We start from the raw sequence: 20,893 nt of genomic DNA on the forward strand, positions 1-20,893 counted from the left end.
ATTATTTAATACAAGCTAAAAAATATCTGTAAAACTGAAATCATTTGAAAATATTTATTTAATACAGACAACAGAGAAATATTAGTATTTAATACAGGCATTTAGAAAAAAAGTGGGCCGTGGCAAGTAGTAACAACACACTTTGTTGACACTGTATGTTGTAATGCTGATACAGAACTACACAGCAGTGTGGCTGGAGAGCAAAATGGCAACAGTGTCGCTGTCCTCAGCGAATCATAGCAACTGAACAAGTTGCAAACAGGCAGCAAATACTAGTTTCCTCGTTACATTTGTGTTATTTTCATCAAGAGAATCTGAGAAAAGAAAGTATAATTACTTATAAAGTTACAACTAAGTAACATAAGAAGGTAGTAAAAATATATTTTTTATTGCGAAATTTGAAAATGTACTAAATACAGGACATTTGAGTGTCCCTGAAAGGTCAGTACGGGACTGGGCAAAATTATCAAATATGGGACATGTCCTGTATATAAGGGATGTCTGGCAACCCTAAGTATATAAGATCATCAGATACTACTCAAAACAAAATATTTGAATAATTAGGAACATTATAAAATAACTTAACAAAAAAAAGTTCTTTAAAGTTCTCATTTAATCCAATATGTTTCAAGGATCAAAGAAAAAAAGCAAAAGAAAGTGACCTGCCTGTGATGGCTTGTAAAAAGTACAAAAAATTAAAGGAACACTTTTTAATGAGAGTATAGCATCAAGTCAATGAAACTTCTGAGATATTGATCTTGTCAGTTAAGTAGCAGAGTGGGTTGTTAATCAGTTTCAGCTGCTTTGGTGTTAATGAAATTAACAACAGGTGCACTAGAGTGGGGCAACAATGAGACGACCCCCAAAACAGGAATGGTTTAACAGGTGGAGGCCGCTGACATTTTTCCCTCTTCATCTTTTCTGGCTGTTTTTTCACTAGTTTTGCATTTGGCTATGGTCTGTGTCACTACTGGTAGCATGAGGCGATACCTGTTCCCGACAGAGGTTGCACATGTAGTCCAGCTTCTACAGGATTGCATATCAATACGTGCCATTGACAGAAGATCTGCTGTGTCTCCCAGCACAGTCTCAAGGGCACGGAGGAGATTCCAGGAGACAGGAAGTTACACTAAGAGAGCTGGACAGGGCAGTAGAAGGTCCTTAACCCATCAGCAGGACCAGTATCTGCCTCCTTTGGGCAAGGAGGAACAGGATGAGCACTGCCAGAGCCCTATAAAATGACCTCCAGCAGGCCACTGGTGTGAATGTCTCTGACCAAACAATTAGAAACAGACTTCATGAGGGTGGCGTGAGGGCCCAACGTTTTCTAGTGGACCCTGTGCTCACTTCCCGGCATCATGGAGCTTGATTGGCATTTGCCATAGAATACCAGAATTGGCAGCTCCACCACAGACACTCTGTGCTTTTCACAGATGAGAGCAGGTTCACCTTGAGCACATTTGACAGATGTGAAAGGGTCTGGAGAAGCCATGGAGAACATTAAGCTTCCTGTAACATCGTTCAGCATGACCGGTTTGGTGGTGGGTCAATGATGGTCTGGGGAGGCATATCCATGTGTAGATGCACAGACCTCTACAGACTAGACAACAGCAACTTGACTGTCATTATGTATTGGAATGAAATCCTTGGACCCATTGTCAGACCCTATGCTGGTGCAGTGTGCCCTGGGTTACTCCTGGTGCATGACAATGCCCAGCCTCATGTGGTGAGAGTATGCAGGCAATTCCTGGAGGATGAAGGAATTGATACTTTTGACTGGCCCCACGCTCGCCTGACCTAAATCCAATAGAACACCTCTGGGACATTATGTTTTGGTCCATCCGACACCGCCAGGTTGCACCTCAGACTGTCCAAGAGTTCAGTGATGCCCTGGTCCAGATCTGGGAGGGGATACCATCCATAGTCTCATGAGGAGCATGCCCCAGTGTTGTCAGGTATACATGCAAGCATGTGGGGGCCATACAAACTAATGAGTACGATTTTGAGTTGTTGCAATGAAAGTCTAGCAAAATGGACTAGCCTGCCGCATCATTTTTTCACTTTGATTTTCGAGATGTCTTTGAATTCAGCCCTCTGTAGGTTGATAATTTTCATTTCCATCAAACGATGCAGCATTCTTTCATTCCTAATACATTACCCAGTCGATATCAGTAAAGATATCAAGCAAGATTTTTTCCCATTGAGAACTGATGTGTTTTCAAAGTGTTCCTTTAATTTTTTTGAGCAGTTATATATATATATATGTGTGTGTATATGTGTGTGTGTATGTGTGCATCAGACATTTCATACCACCCTAGGATGATAAGGGGTGCCGTTGATGAGGTTTGCCTGTGACAGCAACTTACTTAGCCTCTTACAATTGGAGTGCTATAAAGTTGAGGCCCCCCAGAATTAGGGCATCTATTATTGTTATTGTTATTTTTTTTGTTGTTGTTTAATCCCTTTGTTTGACCAATTCATGGATGTGTAATGCAGAATGAAAGACAGGTCTTAAGCACTGTAACTCTTATTATTGAGCTTTTTGAAACCAAAAATTTCCAAGTGCCCATATTCTAATTCAGAAAATTACTGCTAAATATTTCAAATATGTAAATTTGAGGAAGATTCCTTGTACACATGTAATTCCAGTTAATTTATACAGTTTATACTGCATAATGAAGGTGATTTGTCTTATGGTAAAGCAGTTTTTCTAGTGTGACCAGTGTCACTCATTGCACCTTTATCTTCATGTGCACCAGAAACATAAGGTAACTGTAGATGAGATTTAGGATCATGGCCACCACAGTGAATAAATTGAACCATTACGCTTTGATATACTGAGATGTATTCACTTTCTAAGCCAGTGATAACAAGAAAAGTGCATGGCCATTATGCCATTTATTAAAATACTTCGAGCTTACTTTATTTTAATTGGCCACTATGAATTTTGAATTTTGCATATATCCAATTAATCGTACTTTGTAACAACCAGCCTTGAAAATGGAACTATGTAGGATCATTGCTTAATAAATATAGTTTTTTAAAAGTATTAGTATTTACATCAATAATAAAAAGTACAATTCTCTACACAATTTATTAAAGTACTGTAACAAAAGTAAATGGTATTTGTTATTTTCTATAACTGCTTAATTTGGGCAATGTCTCAGTCTGCTCAGTCACTCATTGAAACCATAAATAAAGGCAACCTTTGTATAACAAAGTATCCATTGAAGGGCTTATAGAGGAAACAGTCATGTAAAACATTTGGCACAGTGACATCACCATGGACCAATGATTAGTGTTCATATAGTATTCACTCCAACTTGCAACTTGTTTATTTAGATAGATTCAGCATTCTGGGTTCAAATTCCACACCATGTTGCTATCTCTGTGAAGTTAACACGCTCTCCCCATGTCTGTGTATGTTTTCTTCTGGCACTCCATTTTTCTTCTGACATCCTAAAGAAGTGTGTACCAGTTTAAATGTTGAATGCTGGAATAATCTCTGGCCTCTACTTAGTTCATCTAAGAGTCACAAAGGCCTGATGCTGACAATACCCCCTCATTCACATAACCACATGGGGCCAATGTTACTTGTTAACCTCACTATGCACATCTTAAGCAAAAAAAAAAAAAAAAAAACAAAAAAAAAAAACACAATGTCTGGAGAAAACAATATACAGACAGTGTTTGAGATGGGATTTGAACCCAAGATGCCCAAGATGTGATGAAGCTGCACTAATTATTTAATTTGGTTCACTTTATTTTTATATAGTGCTCTTCACTGCCTGCAGTCTCAGAACTACTGAATTGTGACTTGTGCAAAATTTTATTTGCAATGAAGCTTTGTTTTCCTTCATTAAAACAATAAATAAATAATAAAAATAAAATTAATGACTAGAGAAATTTGCAATATTGAAACATTTAAAGCTCCAGCCTGGAAGCTTTGTCTTGCACTACTTTGGCTTCAATCACAGATGACCTGCTGAAGAGATTCAGCACTCTTTGATTGCCCATTGAAAGACACTGCTGCACAGTAGTCAACCAGCGACAACCTACAGGGATTGCTGACCATAGTAGACAAACTGGGATTTTCAGATAAATTCAAGGCTTGGTTATACCAACATGTTCTACACCAACTATTCTGGCAACTGTTAGTCTATGAGATTCCAGTTAATATAGTCGAGAGCCTTGAGAAGAAGATCTGCCTTTTCCTTTACAGACAGCTAGGGCTGACATAAAGCCTGAGTAGCAGTACTCTATATCGGCACAGGAACAAGCTGACACTTTCTTTCATCAGCTTAATAGAGGAGTTTGTGGTGGCCAGTGTAAGAGAGGTGCTGTTCTTCAAGCACTTCACTGACTGCAAAGTCTCTGGCTGGAATAAAAGTGTAGACAAGAAAGAAGTGGGGAGCCCAGGTAGCAGTCAACCAGGCTGAGTAGGAGGTCACAGTAGTAGAGGTAAACACCAGAAGGATAGTGTTGATGCATAAGCAGAGCCCTTGGACTAGATAACAACTGGCATTGGACCAGAAAACTTCATGGGCAGATCTGTGGAAAGCCGAACCACAGTAGAAACAATTCCTGGTCCAGTTGGATCATGATGTGCAGCCTAACCCATACTGCTGGGGTATGGCACAACCACCAGCATGTCTATTATGCCAGAAAAGAGGATCCCTAACACACATACTTAGCTATTGCCCACAAACACTGGCAGAGAAGGACATCATCACTGTTGCTGTGAATAGGTGCTCATGACAATCTCGGATGGCTTCTTCATAGGTATTACCAATAGCAAGCAAATCTACCCAGCAATGCAGACCGTTATGTTTCATGTTTGTTACATCAAGACAAGTGGTCATGCTGGAACTGCTTGTCCCCTGGGAGAACCAAATGGAGGAGACAAATAAAAACAATAGGACCAAGAATGAGAAGTTGGTTAACAAATTCAGAAGCAAAGGATGATGTGGGCAAAAGATGAGGCTTTGCTGGCCAAACCTTGTACTGGACAATATGCAGCACATTTCCCCATGGCATTTGGAGTGTGCATGCCTAAAGCATCATTTGCAAGAATAAAGAAACAGGAAGGGGTAGTTGCTAAGAAGTTCCTGTGTGCTTTGTTTTCCTGTAGAGAAAATGCAGTAATGCGCATGATGGTGCATTTGAGTGTGTCTTCATGCAGAAAATATGAAACATCTCATATTTTTAAAAAACAGTATACTGTAGAATGCTTGCATTGCATACAGTAACTATGGAAAAAAACACTGGTAAATTTAAAAGTTTGGATAAGGCTTTAAGGAGCAATACTGTATTCCTTGTTTTCTACTCCCGAAAATTTTTAAAACAACCTAAAAACAGCTCTTTGTACTGAGTTTTGCATTTCACAATTACAAAATGACATGTAAATCAATTTTTAGCATCACTTTCATGAACCTGCATGTGGAACAGAACTAGGCTGTTTCATTCATTACAAACTAAGACTTAGCTACCATGTCATATCGTTGAATCACTGCTATACATTGCCAAGTTTTCTCAGTTTTTTTACATGTTGTTGAAAATATCCCATGCCATTTAGTTTTGTTCATGATCACAACAGCATCAGATGATTGCTAATCCATTGCAGAGCACATTTCATGCACATACTCATACGTAACGTAGAATTCAAATACATTACATAAGGGTAGTCTGTCAGTTCTGCGATCCAAATTCAAAGAGTTAGGTACCAAGCTGAGGAGCAGAACTGACAAGGTAGTCTTCTCCGAAGTTCTGCCTGTGCCACGCGCCAGTCCAGGTAAGATTGAGGAGATTAGAAGGCTTAACGCGTGGCTCAAATCTTGGTGCAGGGTAGAAGGGTATAGGTTTATGGGGCATTGGGACTCCTTTTGGAACAGATGGGACCTGTTCCGCCGTGACGGGTTACATCTGAACCGGAGGGGCACCAATGTATTGGGGAGGCGTATGTGTAGGCTAGTCGAGGATTGTTTAAACTAGGGAATGGGGGGGCAGGGAGTTTAGGACAGGCCAGATTTAGATCTATACATGGAAGAACAAACAATGGTGTAGAAATAAAAATGCATAGTAATGTAAATTTTAAGCAAACACGTAAAGATAGAAGGATTAACACATTAAAAATAGCTTGCCTTAATGCTAGAAGTATCAAAAATAAGGTAAGTGAGTTGGAGTTGTATGTAGCAGAGCACAATTATGATATTATAGCAATAACGGAAACCTGGCTAAATAACAAAGATGGGGATGAGTGTAACATAGAGGGATACACATTTTTTAGGAAGGATAGACAGAACAGAAAAGGAGGTGGGGTTGCTGTTTATGCCAAACAGGAATTAAATGTAAGTCATCTTCAGTTGGATGATGAGCCCCATCTTAGTGAGGACATGTGGCTTCGCCTGGAAAATATTAGGGAAAAGGTCTCATTTTAGGAGTGTGTTATAGACCACCCAATTCAGACAGTAATTTCAACACACATCTTTTTAGTAATATCAAAAAGGCAAGTTTACAGGGGGATATTATAGTCATGGGGACTTTAATTATCCAAATATTAACTGGGATAACCTTACAGATGGAGGAGCACAAGAGCAGGAGTTTTAGAAGTAATCGCGACTGTTTTTAACACAGCATGTTAAAGCACCAACAAGGGGTGAAGCCTATCTGGATTTAGTATTCTGTAATAATCAGGATAGAATTGAGGGTGTAGAGGTGATTGAACCACTAGGGTCAAGTGACCATAATGTAATACAATTCTCAGTATTTTGTAAGAGTACAGATGCAAAGACTAAAATTGTTAAGTTGAACTTTAGTAGGGCTAATTTTGAGCAGATGCGACAAAGTCTAAGTAGGATAGACTGGGATAAGCTTTTAAATGTGGAGACAGTCGAGGAGCAGTGGAACAGGTTTAAAAATGTTTTACATGTAATGCAGGACAGATACATACCTAAATTTGGAAGTAATAGGAAACTAAAAAATCTCCACGATGGATTAATAAAGATTTAAAAAGAAGTTGCAAAGGAAAAACTGCTGTATAAGGCATATAAGACTAATGACTGCAAAGAGAACCGTGAGCGTATGAGAACATGAGGGCAACCATTAAGAAGGATATCAGAGAGGCTAAAAGACAGTTGGAGAGGAATATAGCAGATAAGGCGAAAGAAGACCCCAAGAGATTCTTTCAGTATTTTAGTAGTAAAAGAACAGTTAAGGAGGAGGTCAAGTTCATCAGGAATAGTAAAGTTAATTAAAAGATACAGACAATGAAATAGCAGATGCCCTAAACTTACATTTTTCTGAGGTGTTTACAAGTGAGCAAGTGGATAACCTGCCAGAGGTAAACACTACTAAGGAGGTACTGAGGGATTTGGAAATTGTAGAGGGAGAAGTGCTGCTCAGATTAAATAAGATGAAATCAAACAAATCACCAGGCCCAGATAATATTTATCCTCGTGTTCTTAAGGAGGCTAGTGAGTACATATATAAACCCTTGACACGTATTTTTAGGAAGTCACTGTGCACTGGAGAGATTCCAAAGGACTGGAAAATGGCAAATATCATCCCATTATATAAAAAGGGTGACAGGGCAGATCCAAGCAACTATAGGCCAGTAAGCAACAAGCATCACAGGAAAATTAATGGAAGGAATTATTAAGGATAAGATTGAGCAACACATGACAAGGACAGGAGTTATTCTGAACAGTCAGCATGGGTTCAGAAGGGGAGGTCGTGTTTTACTAACATGTTGGAATTCTATGAGGAGGCAACAAAAGGATACGATCAAAGTGGAGCTTATGATATTATTTATCTGGACTTTCAGAAAGCATTTGATAAGGTGCCACATGAGAGGTTGGGCATCAAGTTAAAAGAAGTGGGAATTCAGGGTGATGTTTTTAGATGGGTGCAGAATTGGCTCAGACACAGGAAGCAGAGGGTGATGGTGCGAGGAACCTCATCAGAACTGGCTGATGTTAAGAGTGGTGTTCCACAGGGGTCAGTGCTAGGGCGCTGCTATTTTTAATATATATAAATGATTTAGATAGGAATATAAGTAACAAGCTGGTTAAGTTTGCAGATGATACCAAGATAGGTGGATTAGCAGATAATTTGGAATCCGTTATATCATTACAGAAGGACTTGGATAGCATACAGGCTTGGGCAGATTTGTGGCAGATGAAATTTAATGTCAGTAAATGTAAAGTATTACACATAGGAAGTAAAAATATTAGGTTTGAATACACAATGGGCGGTCGAAAAATCGAGAGTACACCTTATGAGAAGGATTTAGGAGTCATAGTGGACTCCAAGCTATCAACTTCCAAACAGTGTTCAGAAGCCATTAAGAAGGCTAACAGAATGTTAGGTTATATAGCACGATCTGTGGAGTACAAGTCCAAGGAGGTTATGCTCAACCTTTATAATGCACTGGTGAGGCCTCATCTTGAGTACTGTGTGCAGTTTTGGTCTCCAGGCTACAAAAAGGACATAGCAGCGCTAGAAAAGGTCCAGAGAAGAGCGACTAGGCTGATTCCAGGTCTACAGGGGTTGAATTATGAGGAAAGATTAAAGAGCTGGCCTTTACAGTTTAAGCAAAAGAAGATTAAGAGGTGACATGATTGAAGTGTTTAAAATTATGAAGGGAATTAGTACAGTGGATCGAGACTTGTATTTTAAAATGAGCTCATCAAGAACACGGGGACACAGTTGGAAACTTGTTAAGGGTAAATTTCGCACAAACATTAGGAAGTTTTTCTTTACACAAAGAACGATAGACACTTGGAATAAGTTACCAAGTAGTGTGGTAGACAGTAAGACGTTAGGGACTTTCAAAACTCGACTTGATGTTTTCTTGGAGGAAGCAAGTGAATAGGACTGGCGAGCTTTGTTGGGCTGAATGGCCTGTTCTCGTCTAGATTGTTCTAATTGTTCTAATTATCAGTATTTACACATCATTGTGACATATTTAATTTTATTTTTCAGAAATTGTTATGTATCTACTAAAATTATAAATTTAAACAACAGTTTTATGATTAACATTTTCTTTGATTTATCAATTGTGTATCTTAGCCTAAAATGTAAGCCAAATAAAAGATAATAAATAAAAATAAAATAAAAAATAAACACACTAATATATTTGATCTAAAGGCCAATGCCAAAATGTGGTTTCCAGAATTCAAGAGTAAAGTAAATGAATATAAAAAATGCATAACTAGTGGATTCCATCTACTTTTGGAAAAAAAAAAATCCAGCAGCCAAAAGTAATCTTTCTATATCACTATCCATCCATTTTCCAACCCGCTGAGTCCTAACTAGAGGGTCACCGGGGTCTGTTGGAGCCAATCCACCACAGGGCACGCTCACCAAGCACAATTTAGAATCGCCAATCCAGCTAACCTGCATGTCTTTGGACTGTGGGAGGAAACCCACGCAGACACAAGGAGAACATGCAAACTCCATGCAGGGAGGACCCGGGAAGCGAACCTGGGTCTCCTTACTGAGAGGCAGCAGGACTACCACTGTGCCACCGTGCAAATGAACTGAAAGGAATTTCTGTGAAATAAAAAAGTATGTGACAAGCTCAGGATTTCTTTGCTTGCTCTGTTTTGACTCTTCCTATAATCCAAATAATAACACCATATTCTTGTTTTTCAGTCTTTGCTACCTAAGAGACTAAATGCCTCAGCACATTCCTGTTAAAGATAAAATATTTTCCTGTAGTTTTGACTCATTTGTAGAATGTCAAACTGAACCATTTACTTAGAACAGATAAGTGAAGTCAAATATGTATAACTGCAAGATTAAAGCTGTTTTATTTTGAATTATATTAATTACACCTACTGCTTTGTAGTGAAGCTGGTCCAAGGCATTATATCTCAGTGCTATACAAAACCTAAACTGAGCAAAGCAACATACAGTATGTCAAATTCTCCCTGGCATTTCAAGAAGCCATTAATAACTAAGTTTGACTCTGTCATTCAACTTGATGATTTTTTGCCCTTTCACTTTTTGAAATTAAAAAGGACATCTTTTGACAAACAGGCAGCATGGTATAGAGGAGAATAGTGCTATGGCAAACAGCTCCAAATGACTGTCAATACGGAGCTTGCACCTTTGCCTTATGCCTGCACTGTTTTTTTAGTGTGCCTCTCACATCCCAGTGACATACCAGTTAGGTAACTGACAACATTATGTACCCCATTCAGTGAAGGTTTCTTCCCTTTGACCAGTGCCACTCAGATAGGCTTCAGCCTCTGGGATACCAAAAAACTATACAGTGTTTTCAGTGGCTTGCTGAAGGCCCTGTGCAGTACCCTGAGGTGGGCCCCTCCTGTCTAGCATAACTCTTACGGTAGTAATTTATTTGCAACTAGATCCTAGGGGCTGGCTGAGCAGTGGCGTCCACGACCGCATCACTATCACACACTGGTGATAAACAAACCAGCAGTCTAAATGTAATTTGTAAAACATTTTTAAATAGCTTTATTACAGCCACTGTAAGTTAGCAAAAATGAAATAAATCGTGGGAATGAAATGTGGGAGGTGCGGATAGTAGTAAGTAGTACATAAATATATGTAAGATGTGGACCCGCTTACTTTTTTCCAAGAAAACTGTGAAGGAAGGTGATTAAAATGTAACGTAAGCTAGAAAGTAGAAACTGTTCTGTGCTATTAAATGAAGCCATTTCAATTTGCAACAAATTAAAATGACAACACCGACTAACAGAATTCTACTACAAAATCGACCTGTTTTACACAATTTCTGAGAAAATGGAGATCATAAAGTCAGGTGTCAATAGTTCCAAAAATTTGCCTTGTTGCTAGGAAATTGCTTGGTCATATATATTACTTGTTTGTCTTTAGTAGTTTCTCCTTTTAAAATGGTTTCAGCAGACAGCAGATAGTATTGCTACTTCCAGACTTGGTATAGCTGCAACCATTTCACTCACTGCACTGTCTGCATAACCTGCTTGCGACCGTTGCGACAATTCACCAGCATCTGCATTCTCAGTTACTACCTCTGGCGTTTTTCAATTCCTGTGGCATTTGTGCCTTACGTCACCCTGCCCAGGATTGGTTCCTGCCTTGTGCCCTGTGTTGGCTGGGATTGGCTCCAGCAGACCCCCGTGACCCTGTATTCGGATTCAGCGGGTTAGAAAATGGATGGATGGATGGATGTGCCTTACGTGTAGCAGCAGCACTCTTATAATGTTTTTCGGATCTGCTGCTACTGGCCGACATGGCGTTGCATGATGAGAGTATAAAAAATTTCAAATTATTCAAATATTCAGCAATTGCCGACTAACAGGGACCTTAACTAAACAAAAGAATTGCTATGATTTACTGTTTCGAGTTCTAATTTCAAAAACTTTTGACATCAAATCAAAATACAAAAGTAACAATTATTTATGATAATAATGTACATTTATGCTATTCATGTGCCTTCCTTCAAAACTTCTTCCATTTACGTCCGCTATGGCACGCCAAATTTGAGAATGTGCACATCTCTGTAAGGCGGACTAGGATGTCTTGTGTCTCCGAGCCTCTGAACTCCCCAAGTCTAAATTCATGTAAACTGTAGGCCTGCCGAATATGTAATATCATCATGAATTGGTTTGGACTTGCCTGATGATGGTGCAAACATGTCACTGAAACTGTGAATTAATAAAGCAATGAACTGTGCAAGTGATTTAAGTTATTACATTTTTTTTAATCTCTATGGCCCCGAGTGGGCCCCCCAAGCTCGTAGGCCCTTGTGCTTTGCACAATCTGCACATTCTATTGCTACGCCACAGAGTGTTTGTAAATTGTGAATGGAGCCTGTAACCACTAATCTCTGTGCACAACCAATACTGCCATGTCATCTCTAAATTTCGTCCTACTCTTAGGAGTAGGAGTAAAACCAGTTTAACTATTTTTGAATTTATCAAACTGCTCCTAACTTAACTAGGATTTAGGAAAGCTTGTGAGCTGTCTTAACTAACTAGGAGCTGCCAGAAGGCGGCATCAGGACAGGATAAGGCTGAGTCTTTTGGAAATGCTAGACAACAAAAAATAAAATTTAAATAAATATATCAGTTTGACAGGAATGGAATGATATTCGTAACAAACTTTGTGCATTATGAAATTGATCCATCTACATGGGGATTAGCCATTCAATGTCAGCCAAACTTTTTTTGGCAACAGGGAAAATATGATTTAAGTATGTCACAACCATATTTTGCACCAAACTTTGAACACCCTTATAATATGTGATGTAATACACATATTTATACATTTCCCTACAATTCCAGATAAGATAATGTTAAAGCAAGCTGAATTCATGCAAACTGACACGCACATAAAGATAATTGCCCCAAGTGTGGATGACATATGCAGTTTCAACACACAGGTGGTCATGGGTGCAAGCTGTAGTGCAGTAGCCAGCATATTATCCTGAAGATAAGTGGGTCTGGATGGGTGATTCACAGCAAAATGTCACACAGGTAGTCTGAGCTCTGCACTCCACAAACCCCAGAACATTCACATTACTCTTTACAAGTATAAGAAGGTTCATGAAAACAGGCAGAGTCTCCACTGGCATTACATAAGTAAAGTCTAGCAAAGGATAAGGGAGGATCAAGGAGAGGGATGCGGCATGCAACTCTAGAACATTGGAATATTAAAACAACTTATAGTTGTGACTAGTTTCAGTAACTGTTACTTTATGACAGCGTTACTTACTGCGGACATAACAGCAGGAAGGTGGTTCTTCTGTAGATCATTCATTGTTAAATAAACATGCCTGTTATTGGACTGTACTCTCATTTAATGTATTTGTCTCTGTCTTTCCACATCGGTGCTCATTATATTATTATTCTTGATGTTTTACCAAAGTGGCAACAATTATGTACAACTTAGCAAAATATCCTAAACTATTATGGGATTTTCTTTTTTGAATATTATTATTGCAGTTCCTAAGAGTAATTCTGTGACAATTGATAAATATGTGCACAGATCATTTATTTTGCATTGTGTCTCAATCCATATATTAGTTTTTTTTCAAGTCACTTTTGAATCATTCCAATAACTGAAAGAACTTGTGATGGACTGCCGGGTCCCATGCCTGGCCGGGACCCCCCTGCTGCATATGTTCCGGGGGAGCCACCATGGACAGATCAATACCTCCCCTGGGACGCTTGGTGGCAGCCTCCCTGGCCGATGTTCATTTCCCAGTCTCCCGTGTGGCTCCATGGGACTTGGAGTCCTCCACTGCCTGGTTGGGAGATGAGGTGGTCGCTAGGAGGTGCCGCTGAGACTCAAGAACGCCGCTGGACAAGTCAACGGCCCTACCCGGAGGTGCAATTGGGACCAGGTGGTCAAGCACCTGGAACACTTCTGGGTGGGCTATAAAATGGGCCAGCCTTCACCACTAAAGGGCCAGAATCGGGAGGAAGAGGCCGAACCGTAACAAATCGTAACCTTAGATCCTCAAATGAGTGTCTCCTTAGAATTCCAAGAACAAAGCTTAAAAGAAGTGGTGAGGCGGCCTTCTGCTGCTATGCACCTAAAATCTGGAATAGCCTGCCAATAGGAATTCGCCAGGCTGATACAGTAGAGCACTTTAAAGCACTGCTGAAAACACATTACTTTAACATGGCCTTTTTATAACTTCATTTTAATCGTAATTTAACTTAATCCTGATACTCTGTATGTTCAATTCATCATAATAACTATTCATGGTGACTCTAAAATCCGTACTGACCCCTACTCTCTCTTTTGTTTCTTTTTACAGTTTCTTTGTGGTGGTGGCCTGCGCCACCTCCACCTACTCAAAGCATCATGATGCTCCAACAATGATGGATGGATTAAAAGGCAGAAGTCTACGTGACCATCATCTTCAAGTCCTTCAACCCTACATCCAAAGAGGACTGTTTCATTTATGTTAGGTAAAATGCCCAGAGGGGACTGGGCAGTCTAATGGTCTGGAATACCTACAGATTTTATTTTTTTCTCCAGCTGTCTGGAGTTTTTTTTTTTGTTTTTTCTGTCCCCCCTGGCCATTGATCCTTACTCTTATTCTATGTTAATTAATGTTGACTTATTTTATTTTCTTATTTTGTCTTTTATTTTTCTATTCTTTATTATGTAAAGCCCTTTGAGCTACTGTTTGTATGAAAATGTGCTATATAAATAAATGTTGTTGTTGTTGTTGCCTGGGAGGAGCGGTGGTGCAAGGTGGAGAGTTGTTGTTGTTTGTGTTAAAGTGCTTTTGGGACTGTGTTGGGCCTGTGGGACACGGGGAAGACGTGCCCCATGGCTGAAGGTAAAATAAAAACCTGTGTGACTTTTACACGTGCCTCTGCATAGTCTGTGCCTGGTCGGGCGCTATATAGCGCCTTTATCACAAACTTTACAATGAGAATGTTTTGCAGTTTCTTCTGGAATATACAGAGCACCCATACAAACAGAAGCTATTGCCTCATAATGTTCTCAAAGTAATTAAATACAGAGGTGTAGAATTGCAGATAATGTATTTATAAACATAAAACAACATCTCACTATTACACACTTACACCAGGTCACTTAACTTAATTTGTGGAATCTTTCTCTTGAATGTTGAATTTCATTATTTTTCATTTCTACTGCATCTTAAAGAAGTGTTTTTAATGTTATTAAATTGTCCTAGTGTGTATACTTAATGGTGAGTGTCCCCTATAAGCAAAGAATCCAGCTACCCACAAGCCTGAAGTCAATGGTAAATGAATGAAAAACTCATAACTTAAAAAAAAAAAAACTATGGTGACTATTACAACTCTTCAGGTTTACCCAGTGTACCTTGCCAACCACACGAGAGGCCGATGTGCGGACTAACCTACTACATTTAATTTTTCCAACCTTTTCATTTGTTAACGAAAGGTTAGGACTATTCAACTATGTGCATTTTCATTATCAAAGAAATAAAAGAATTAAACACTGTGAGTCTTTTTGGCATTGCAGTAGAGATGGTATCCACCAAATGAGATAGTCAAAGTATTTCCTAGAGTATGTTTTCTAAATGAAATGTTAATAACACAGTAAATGTAATTTTTTGTGAAGTAAGCAGGGTTTTAGTTTATCATGTGAACAAAACAGGAAACATTTAAAAAAGTAAACAACCAATTTCTCTTTGTTTTATGCATTCATCTTCACATCTTTTTATGCACAAAACAGTATGAGTGCAACTTGAGTCCATTGTCACCATGATGTTTTTGCTGATGTATTGTTGGCAAAGAAGAAAAATAATCTGTTGAGAATGCTGTTAAATGAAATCCAGCTGGTTAAGTACAATGCCAGATGTGTCTACAGCAGCTCTGCTTTGATGGGTCAAATTGAGCAGAAAGACACAGACAGAATGTTTGGGAAAAGAGAAAGGCTTTTTAGTAAATCCAATTAAATGGGGAAAGAAAGACATATTTAATGAGCACTGTTTTAATTTATTATTAATGCTGAGATTTTTAAGAATGTGTGCTTTTATTACATCCTTGTCAGAGATTAGATGATTTAATTCCCTGTGATATAGATGCAGCATTTCAGAAAACATTGTTATTAATTTACATTTTTTAAAATAGCCAGGCCCAGTGGTTAGCACCACTGTCTCACAACTCCAGAGTCTAAGGGTTTCAATTCTAGTCCACTCATTGGCCCTGTGAAGTTTGTATATTCTCCCGCAGACTGTGTTCATTTTCTTTTACAGTTTGGTTTTCTTTCCTCAACCAAAAATGTGGTTTCTTTGTTAAATTAAAACTGTAAACTGGTCAGGTGTGTGTGAATGTGTCCTGCCTTCTCCCCTGGTCTATGTGGATTATTTTTCTTGTACTACATCTGTCATGTCATATTCTCAAATATGTGTGTACGTGTGAAATTTGTTGATGAATCCATATTAGATTTATGTGTGTTTAAGTATGTGTGTGTGGGCCCAGCAATAAACTAGTGCTCTTTCTAGGGACTTTTATAAACTTTCTCCCGATGCTGTTATAAGAGATATATATATATATATATATATATATATATATATATATATATATATATATATATATATATATATATATATATAAATATATATAAGAGAAGGAAGCTTGCCAGAGGAGGAGAGGAGATGGAAGTAGCAACAGAGACAGAGAAAAAGAAGAAACAACAGTACTGTATTCATTGCTTTGCTTATTGTACTGTGCTTGGTGATGTTGGGAAATGAAAGGAAAAGTGTTAACCACTGAAATAAAGTCTTGTGTGTTGCTGGACTTGTGCCTGGTGTCTGTCTGCGTTGGGTTTGAGGAGCTAGTGCGCCTCCTGGTGGCCACAATATACTGTATGTATATGTAAAATGCTTACTCATAGACACAACTAAACTCACTTTCTCTTGGCATATTAAGAGATACAATCAAAGCAAAGGCACATTTGTAAACTATAGATGGAAACTAGAGGCTTTATATAATGTCAAAATCCACACAGAATGCCTTTGGACCAGTAATTTTTGATTTAAATGAAGCAGTATCATGTTACAACTGGCTAATAAACATCCAAGTTAATTTTCCTTTCATTCCACACCCAAGCTTTACCATCTGGTGATCCATAGGTCTAAAGGAATACTCCACCACAAATTAAATCTTTAGTTGTACACCTCTCTCTCAAAGCAAGTTCTGTGATGTTGATGTGACATGAATTGCAATGGCAGTCAATGAATGAGTCTAGCGATGGACAGTGCATAACAGAGAATGAACCCAACCAAAAGAGTACAAGCAGGTGTAACATTAGTAAGAAGTTCAAAAAGGTCAAGAATAAACAAAGCCAATGATGTGCTAGAAAGAGTAATACAATGTCTAAAGTCCTGAAGCATTATAACTCTAAATAACAAATGACTACAAATGTGAACGCCACTCAGGAGCTACATCTAGGCATGTGAATAACTGGAAAAAATACTATGTGCTCTTGGAGTTTATAGTATATACATATACCTGTCCATTAATTTTATAGATATGCCTACTCCATTACAGGTTTGCAGAATTCTGCATTCTGTCTCAACTACTGTATATTGCGTGCAAGGTTGGAACCAATGGAAAACTAGAACCTTCTACAGCACACATCTACTTGCGATTTGTGTACTGAGCCTATTTGGACTAGCAAACCAAATTAATGTGCACACCTTTGAGGTGTAATGAGTAGGCAAAGGAACCAGAGAAAAGGAGATCTCTGCAGAGAAAAAGATCGCCTGAATGTGCCAAGAAGTCGGTATATCCTATGAAGGTCATGTGACTCCAGGCAGAGTTAGGAGTATTCTTCTAAACATCAAGAGTACCCAACGCCCATCAGGGAAGTTTTCTTAGCCTAGCACCAAGAACCAAGAGTCTCTTGTTCTTCCATTCACATTTTTTATATTGCCTCATTTTCTTATAATTAAGGAAGAGTCATTTCCATACATGCAACAGAAATAAATATATTCGGCATGTCTGAACTCATGTTTTTACACGTCGTCCCATGGTTGGTTGAGTGCCACATTGTGGTCACAATATATGCTGTGCATACTTAGATCCATCCATCCATTATCCAACCCGCTATATCCTAACACAGGGTTATGGGGGTTTGCTGGAGCCAATCCCAGCCAACACAGGGCACAAGGCAGGAAACCAACCCTGGGCAGGGCCCCAGTCCACTGCAGGGCACACACACACACACATTAAGCACACACTAGGGACAATTTCAAATCGCCAATGCACCTAACCGCATGCATTTGGACTGTGGGAGGAAACCGGAGCACCAGGAGGAAACCCACGCAGACACGGGGAGAACATGCAAACTCCATGCAAACTCCATGCAGGGAGGGCCCGTGAAATGAACCCAAGTCTCCTAACTGCAAGGCAGCAGCGCTACCACTGCGCCACAAACAGCTTCTTAGGAAAATAACACTAGCAACAAGTTGTGCAAAAATACTGAACTCATTTACCAAGGAAACGAACAAGATCCATTACAAACTGACAAAATCCTATTTGAAAGTTTAAATAAAGCAGAACCCTGTAATGCAATGTAATGTAACCCTGTATCAAATGGGATAAGTCTAATTCCACATATCTACAGTGAAACATAATGAACAATTAGCTAAAAATAGAAAATAAACCAACAGAATAAAAGCAAATTGTTAATAAAAGTAATAGCAAATGTCTTCCAAAAATAGTGTAATCTATAAAAGCAAATTTCCTCCAAAAATAGTGTAATATATAAACCCACCTTAGAAACTCAGTAACCCAAAAATAAACACAATCAATTTTGAATTGATAAGTAACAAAACAAATGAAGTTTGTTAAGATTTATTGGACTTCTTAAAAATACATGAAAACAACCACATTATATTTTAATATAGTTTGCCCCAGAGTGCTGGATTCAAGTTCTTGTCCATGTATAAGCATAAATTGGCTTAGAAAATGTTTTGTATATTCATTATCAAGATAAAAAAACAATGAATTATTTTACTGGGCCAGCTTAAAACAAACAGAAAGAAAGACTAGGATGGCTGTTCAGTCTTTGAAATCAACTTTCATTTCTGTCCTCAGAGTAGAGGAGGAAAAACAGGAAGAACGTCAGAAACATCACTTCTTTGGCTTCACCTCTTCCGGCAACTCACCATAAAAACGGACCATAACGGTAATTTGTCATCTGTTACTGGAAGACATAGCTGTGACCTTCAACAGAGAGCAATGATTTTTCTACCTTACAATTTTTCTCTAGTTATTTAAGTTTTTTCCCTTTTTCCAATAGCAATTAAATGGGGTATTCCCACCTAGAACCCTAAATGTTTTTAAAAAGGATAAATAAATCGATACATACATACATACATGCACATATTTTATTCACACATTTGGTCATACATAAGGCTTAGATATCAGCTAATGCTACTGCACCAGATATCTTTAATTACATATTTTCTCCAGACATTTTCAGAAAGTAAATTTAATTTTGCTAAATTAAAAAAACTGCCAATATTTTTGTCTACAACAATAAATAACACATTATGAAAGAAAGCAGATGTCCACAGAACATGAAGCTGGTATTTCATTTACATGAACGATATAATTTTATAAACTATGTGGCATCATCATCTAGAGTCCCAAAGAGGTCTAATTAATAATATCCATGTATTTTCATTGGAATCTGTAACTTATTTCTATATTCAAGAAATTGTACTTTTGGTATATTAAAGAATTCATTGGGGAAATTGATTAAACGTGACTCAAGAACAGCATACCATATGGTAAATAGTGAGCTGAGAATTATGGCACTCTTTTGTATTTATGAGGCTAACATTATTGTTTATTCTAATCTGGAAGTAATATATAAGTTTTTCTTAAACCACAAGTGGACTACATTACTTAGAACATTGAACTATAGTCATCAATCTTCCAAACATTTCTTAACTAACAGGTGAATTCCATCAGTGAGGACAACTGATGTTGTAAAAAAAGTCAAAAATAACTATTATTATTATTATTATTATTATTATTATTATTATTATTATTATTATTATTATTACCAAATTGATTATTGCCCCTCAATCATCTAGTAAAATATATCACATATATATATAACATATATATTATATATATGTATATTATAATATATATTATATATATATTATATACAAATATATATTACTAGTATATAATTCTCCTCATTCTTGATTTACCACCACTATCTAGTAAATAAACCTAAAATATACTAATAAAATTAATTTTAAAACAATATTTATTTTTGCTATTTTATCTTTGGAAGCTCATTGTTCATTATTTTCAATGTCTTACTAATTCAATGAAGCATTTATAAAGAAACAAACAGAAAATAGCTTTTAATCTGCAAAAATATTGAGGAGCAAAAACGTGTAATACATTTTATTACGGTGCTATCAGCAACTTTTTAAAAAAATACTGTAAATTCTAATGAAAGGTATATCAATACACTCTAAACTTTAAACAACAGGCAACACAAACAATTATTTAAATTTTGAAGGCACATGAAAAAATTAAGATAATTGACATTCAATATTTTAGTTAATAATATATGGTACAATGTTGACTTTGACTGCAGTATTAAACACACATATTTCCTTGCTTGCTATCGCTGTAGCAAAGCTGAATGGAAACTTGACAAACTTCAAAGCCTTACCGTTGGTCTTCAGGGAGAACAACACGAGTAAGAAAATCTGAATCTGGCAGACTATTTCTTTGAGCCAGCACATCACTTCAAAGTTACTCCTCTTGTCTTAAGTGATTATTTTCCTGGTGGTATAATTCACGGTGCTCAATTGCTTTACATACACAGTCTGCAGTAAGATCCTGAGAGAAGGGAATATGAAAAGCAAGACTATAGATGGTTCTGTCACTAGACCTCTTGGACACTTTGTGAGGAGGACAGTTAAGGGAGAGCTGATATTTTGAGCTGGACTGGATTTCATTTTGAGGAGCATGGATTCACTTTTCACACTTAAAGCCTTTTGTCTCAGGGTGGGGGTAGGGCTTGATGTCTTCTCTGCACTCAGGGAAATCTCACAAGTGCTACTTTTGCTTTTCAAACAGTATGACAAAACAGAGTCAAAATTCAAAGACTGCTACACATTTTCTCCAGATGTGGATACAAGTGATAAAAGAAAACATCAAATATTTGTTGAATTGCAAATATTTAAACAAGGAAAGATTAATGGCTTACATAAGGTCAAGACTGCAGAAAGCACTTTGACACATCATTAACTGAATCAATATGAACTTATTTAAAAGACTTGTATATACTTTACCATGGCTCTATTATGCAAATTTAGATGTAAAGCATGCAAAATATAGAAACCAAACTTAAAAATGCAATTAATGACAAAATCTGTATGTATGAAATATTA

General features: G+C 37.7%; 1 protein-coding gene across 1 annotated transcript in view; it reads right to left on the minus strand.

The window, feature by feature from the left end:
* Positions 1-20,390, minus strand: part of bmpr1ba (bone morphogenetic protein receptor, type IBa) — a 106,566-nt gene extending 86,176 nt beyond the window's left edge. Inside the window, exon 1 of the mRNA XM_039751067.1 lies at positions 20,170-20,390. Within this exon, the coding sequence (XP_039607001.1) occupies positions 20,170-20,242 (73 nt within the window). The 5' untranslated portion in view covers positions 20,243-20,390. The remainder of the gene's footprint in view (positions 1-20,169) is intronic.
* Positions 20,391-20,893: the final 503 nt, after the last annotated feature.

The sequence above is a fragment of the Polypterus senegalus genome, chromosome 4 (assembly GCF_016835505.1).
Source record: "Polypterus senegalus isolate Bchr_013 chromosome 4, ASM1683550v1, whole genome shotgun sequence".
Taxonomy (NCBI): Eukaryota; Metazoa; Chordata; class Cladistia; order Polypteriformes; family Polypteridae; genus Polypterus; species Polypterus senegalus.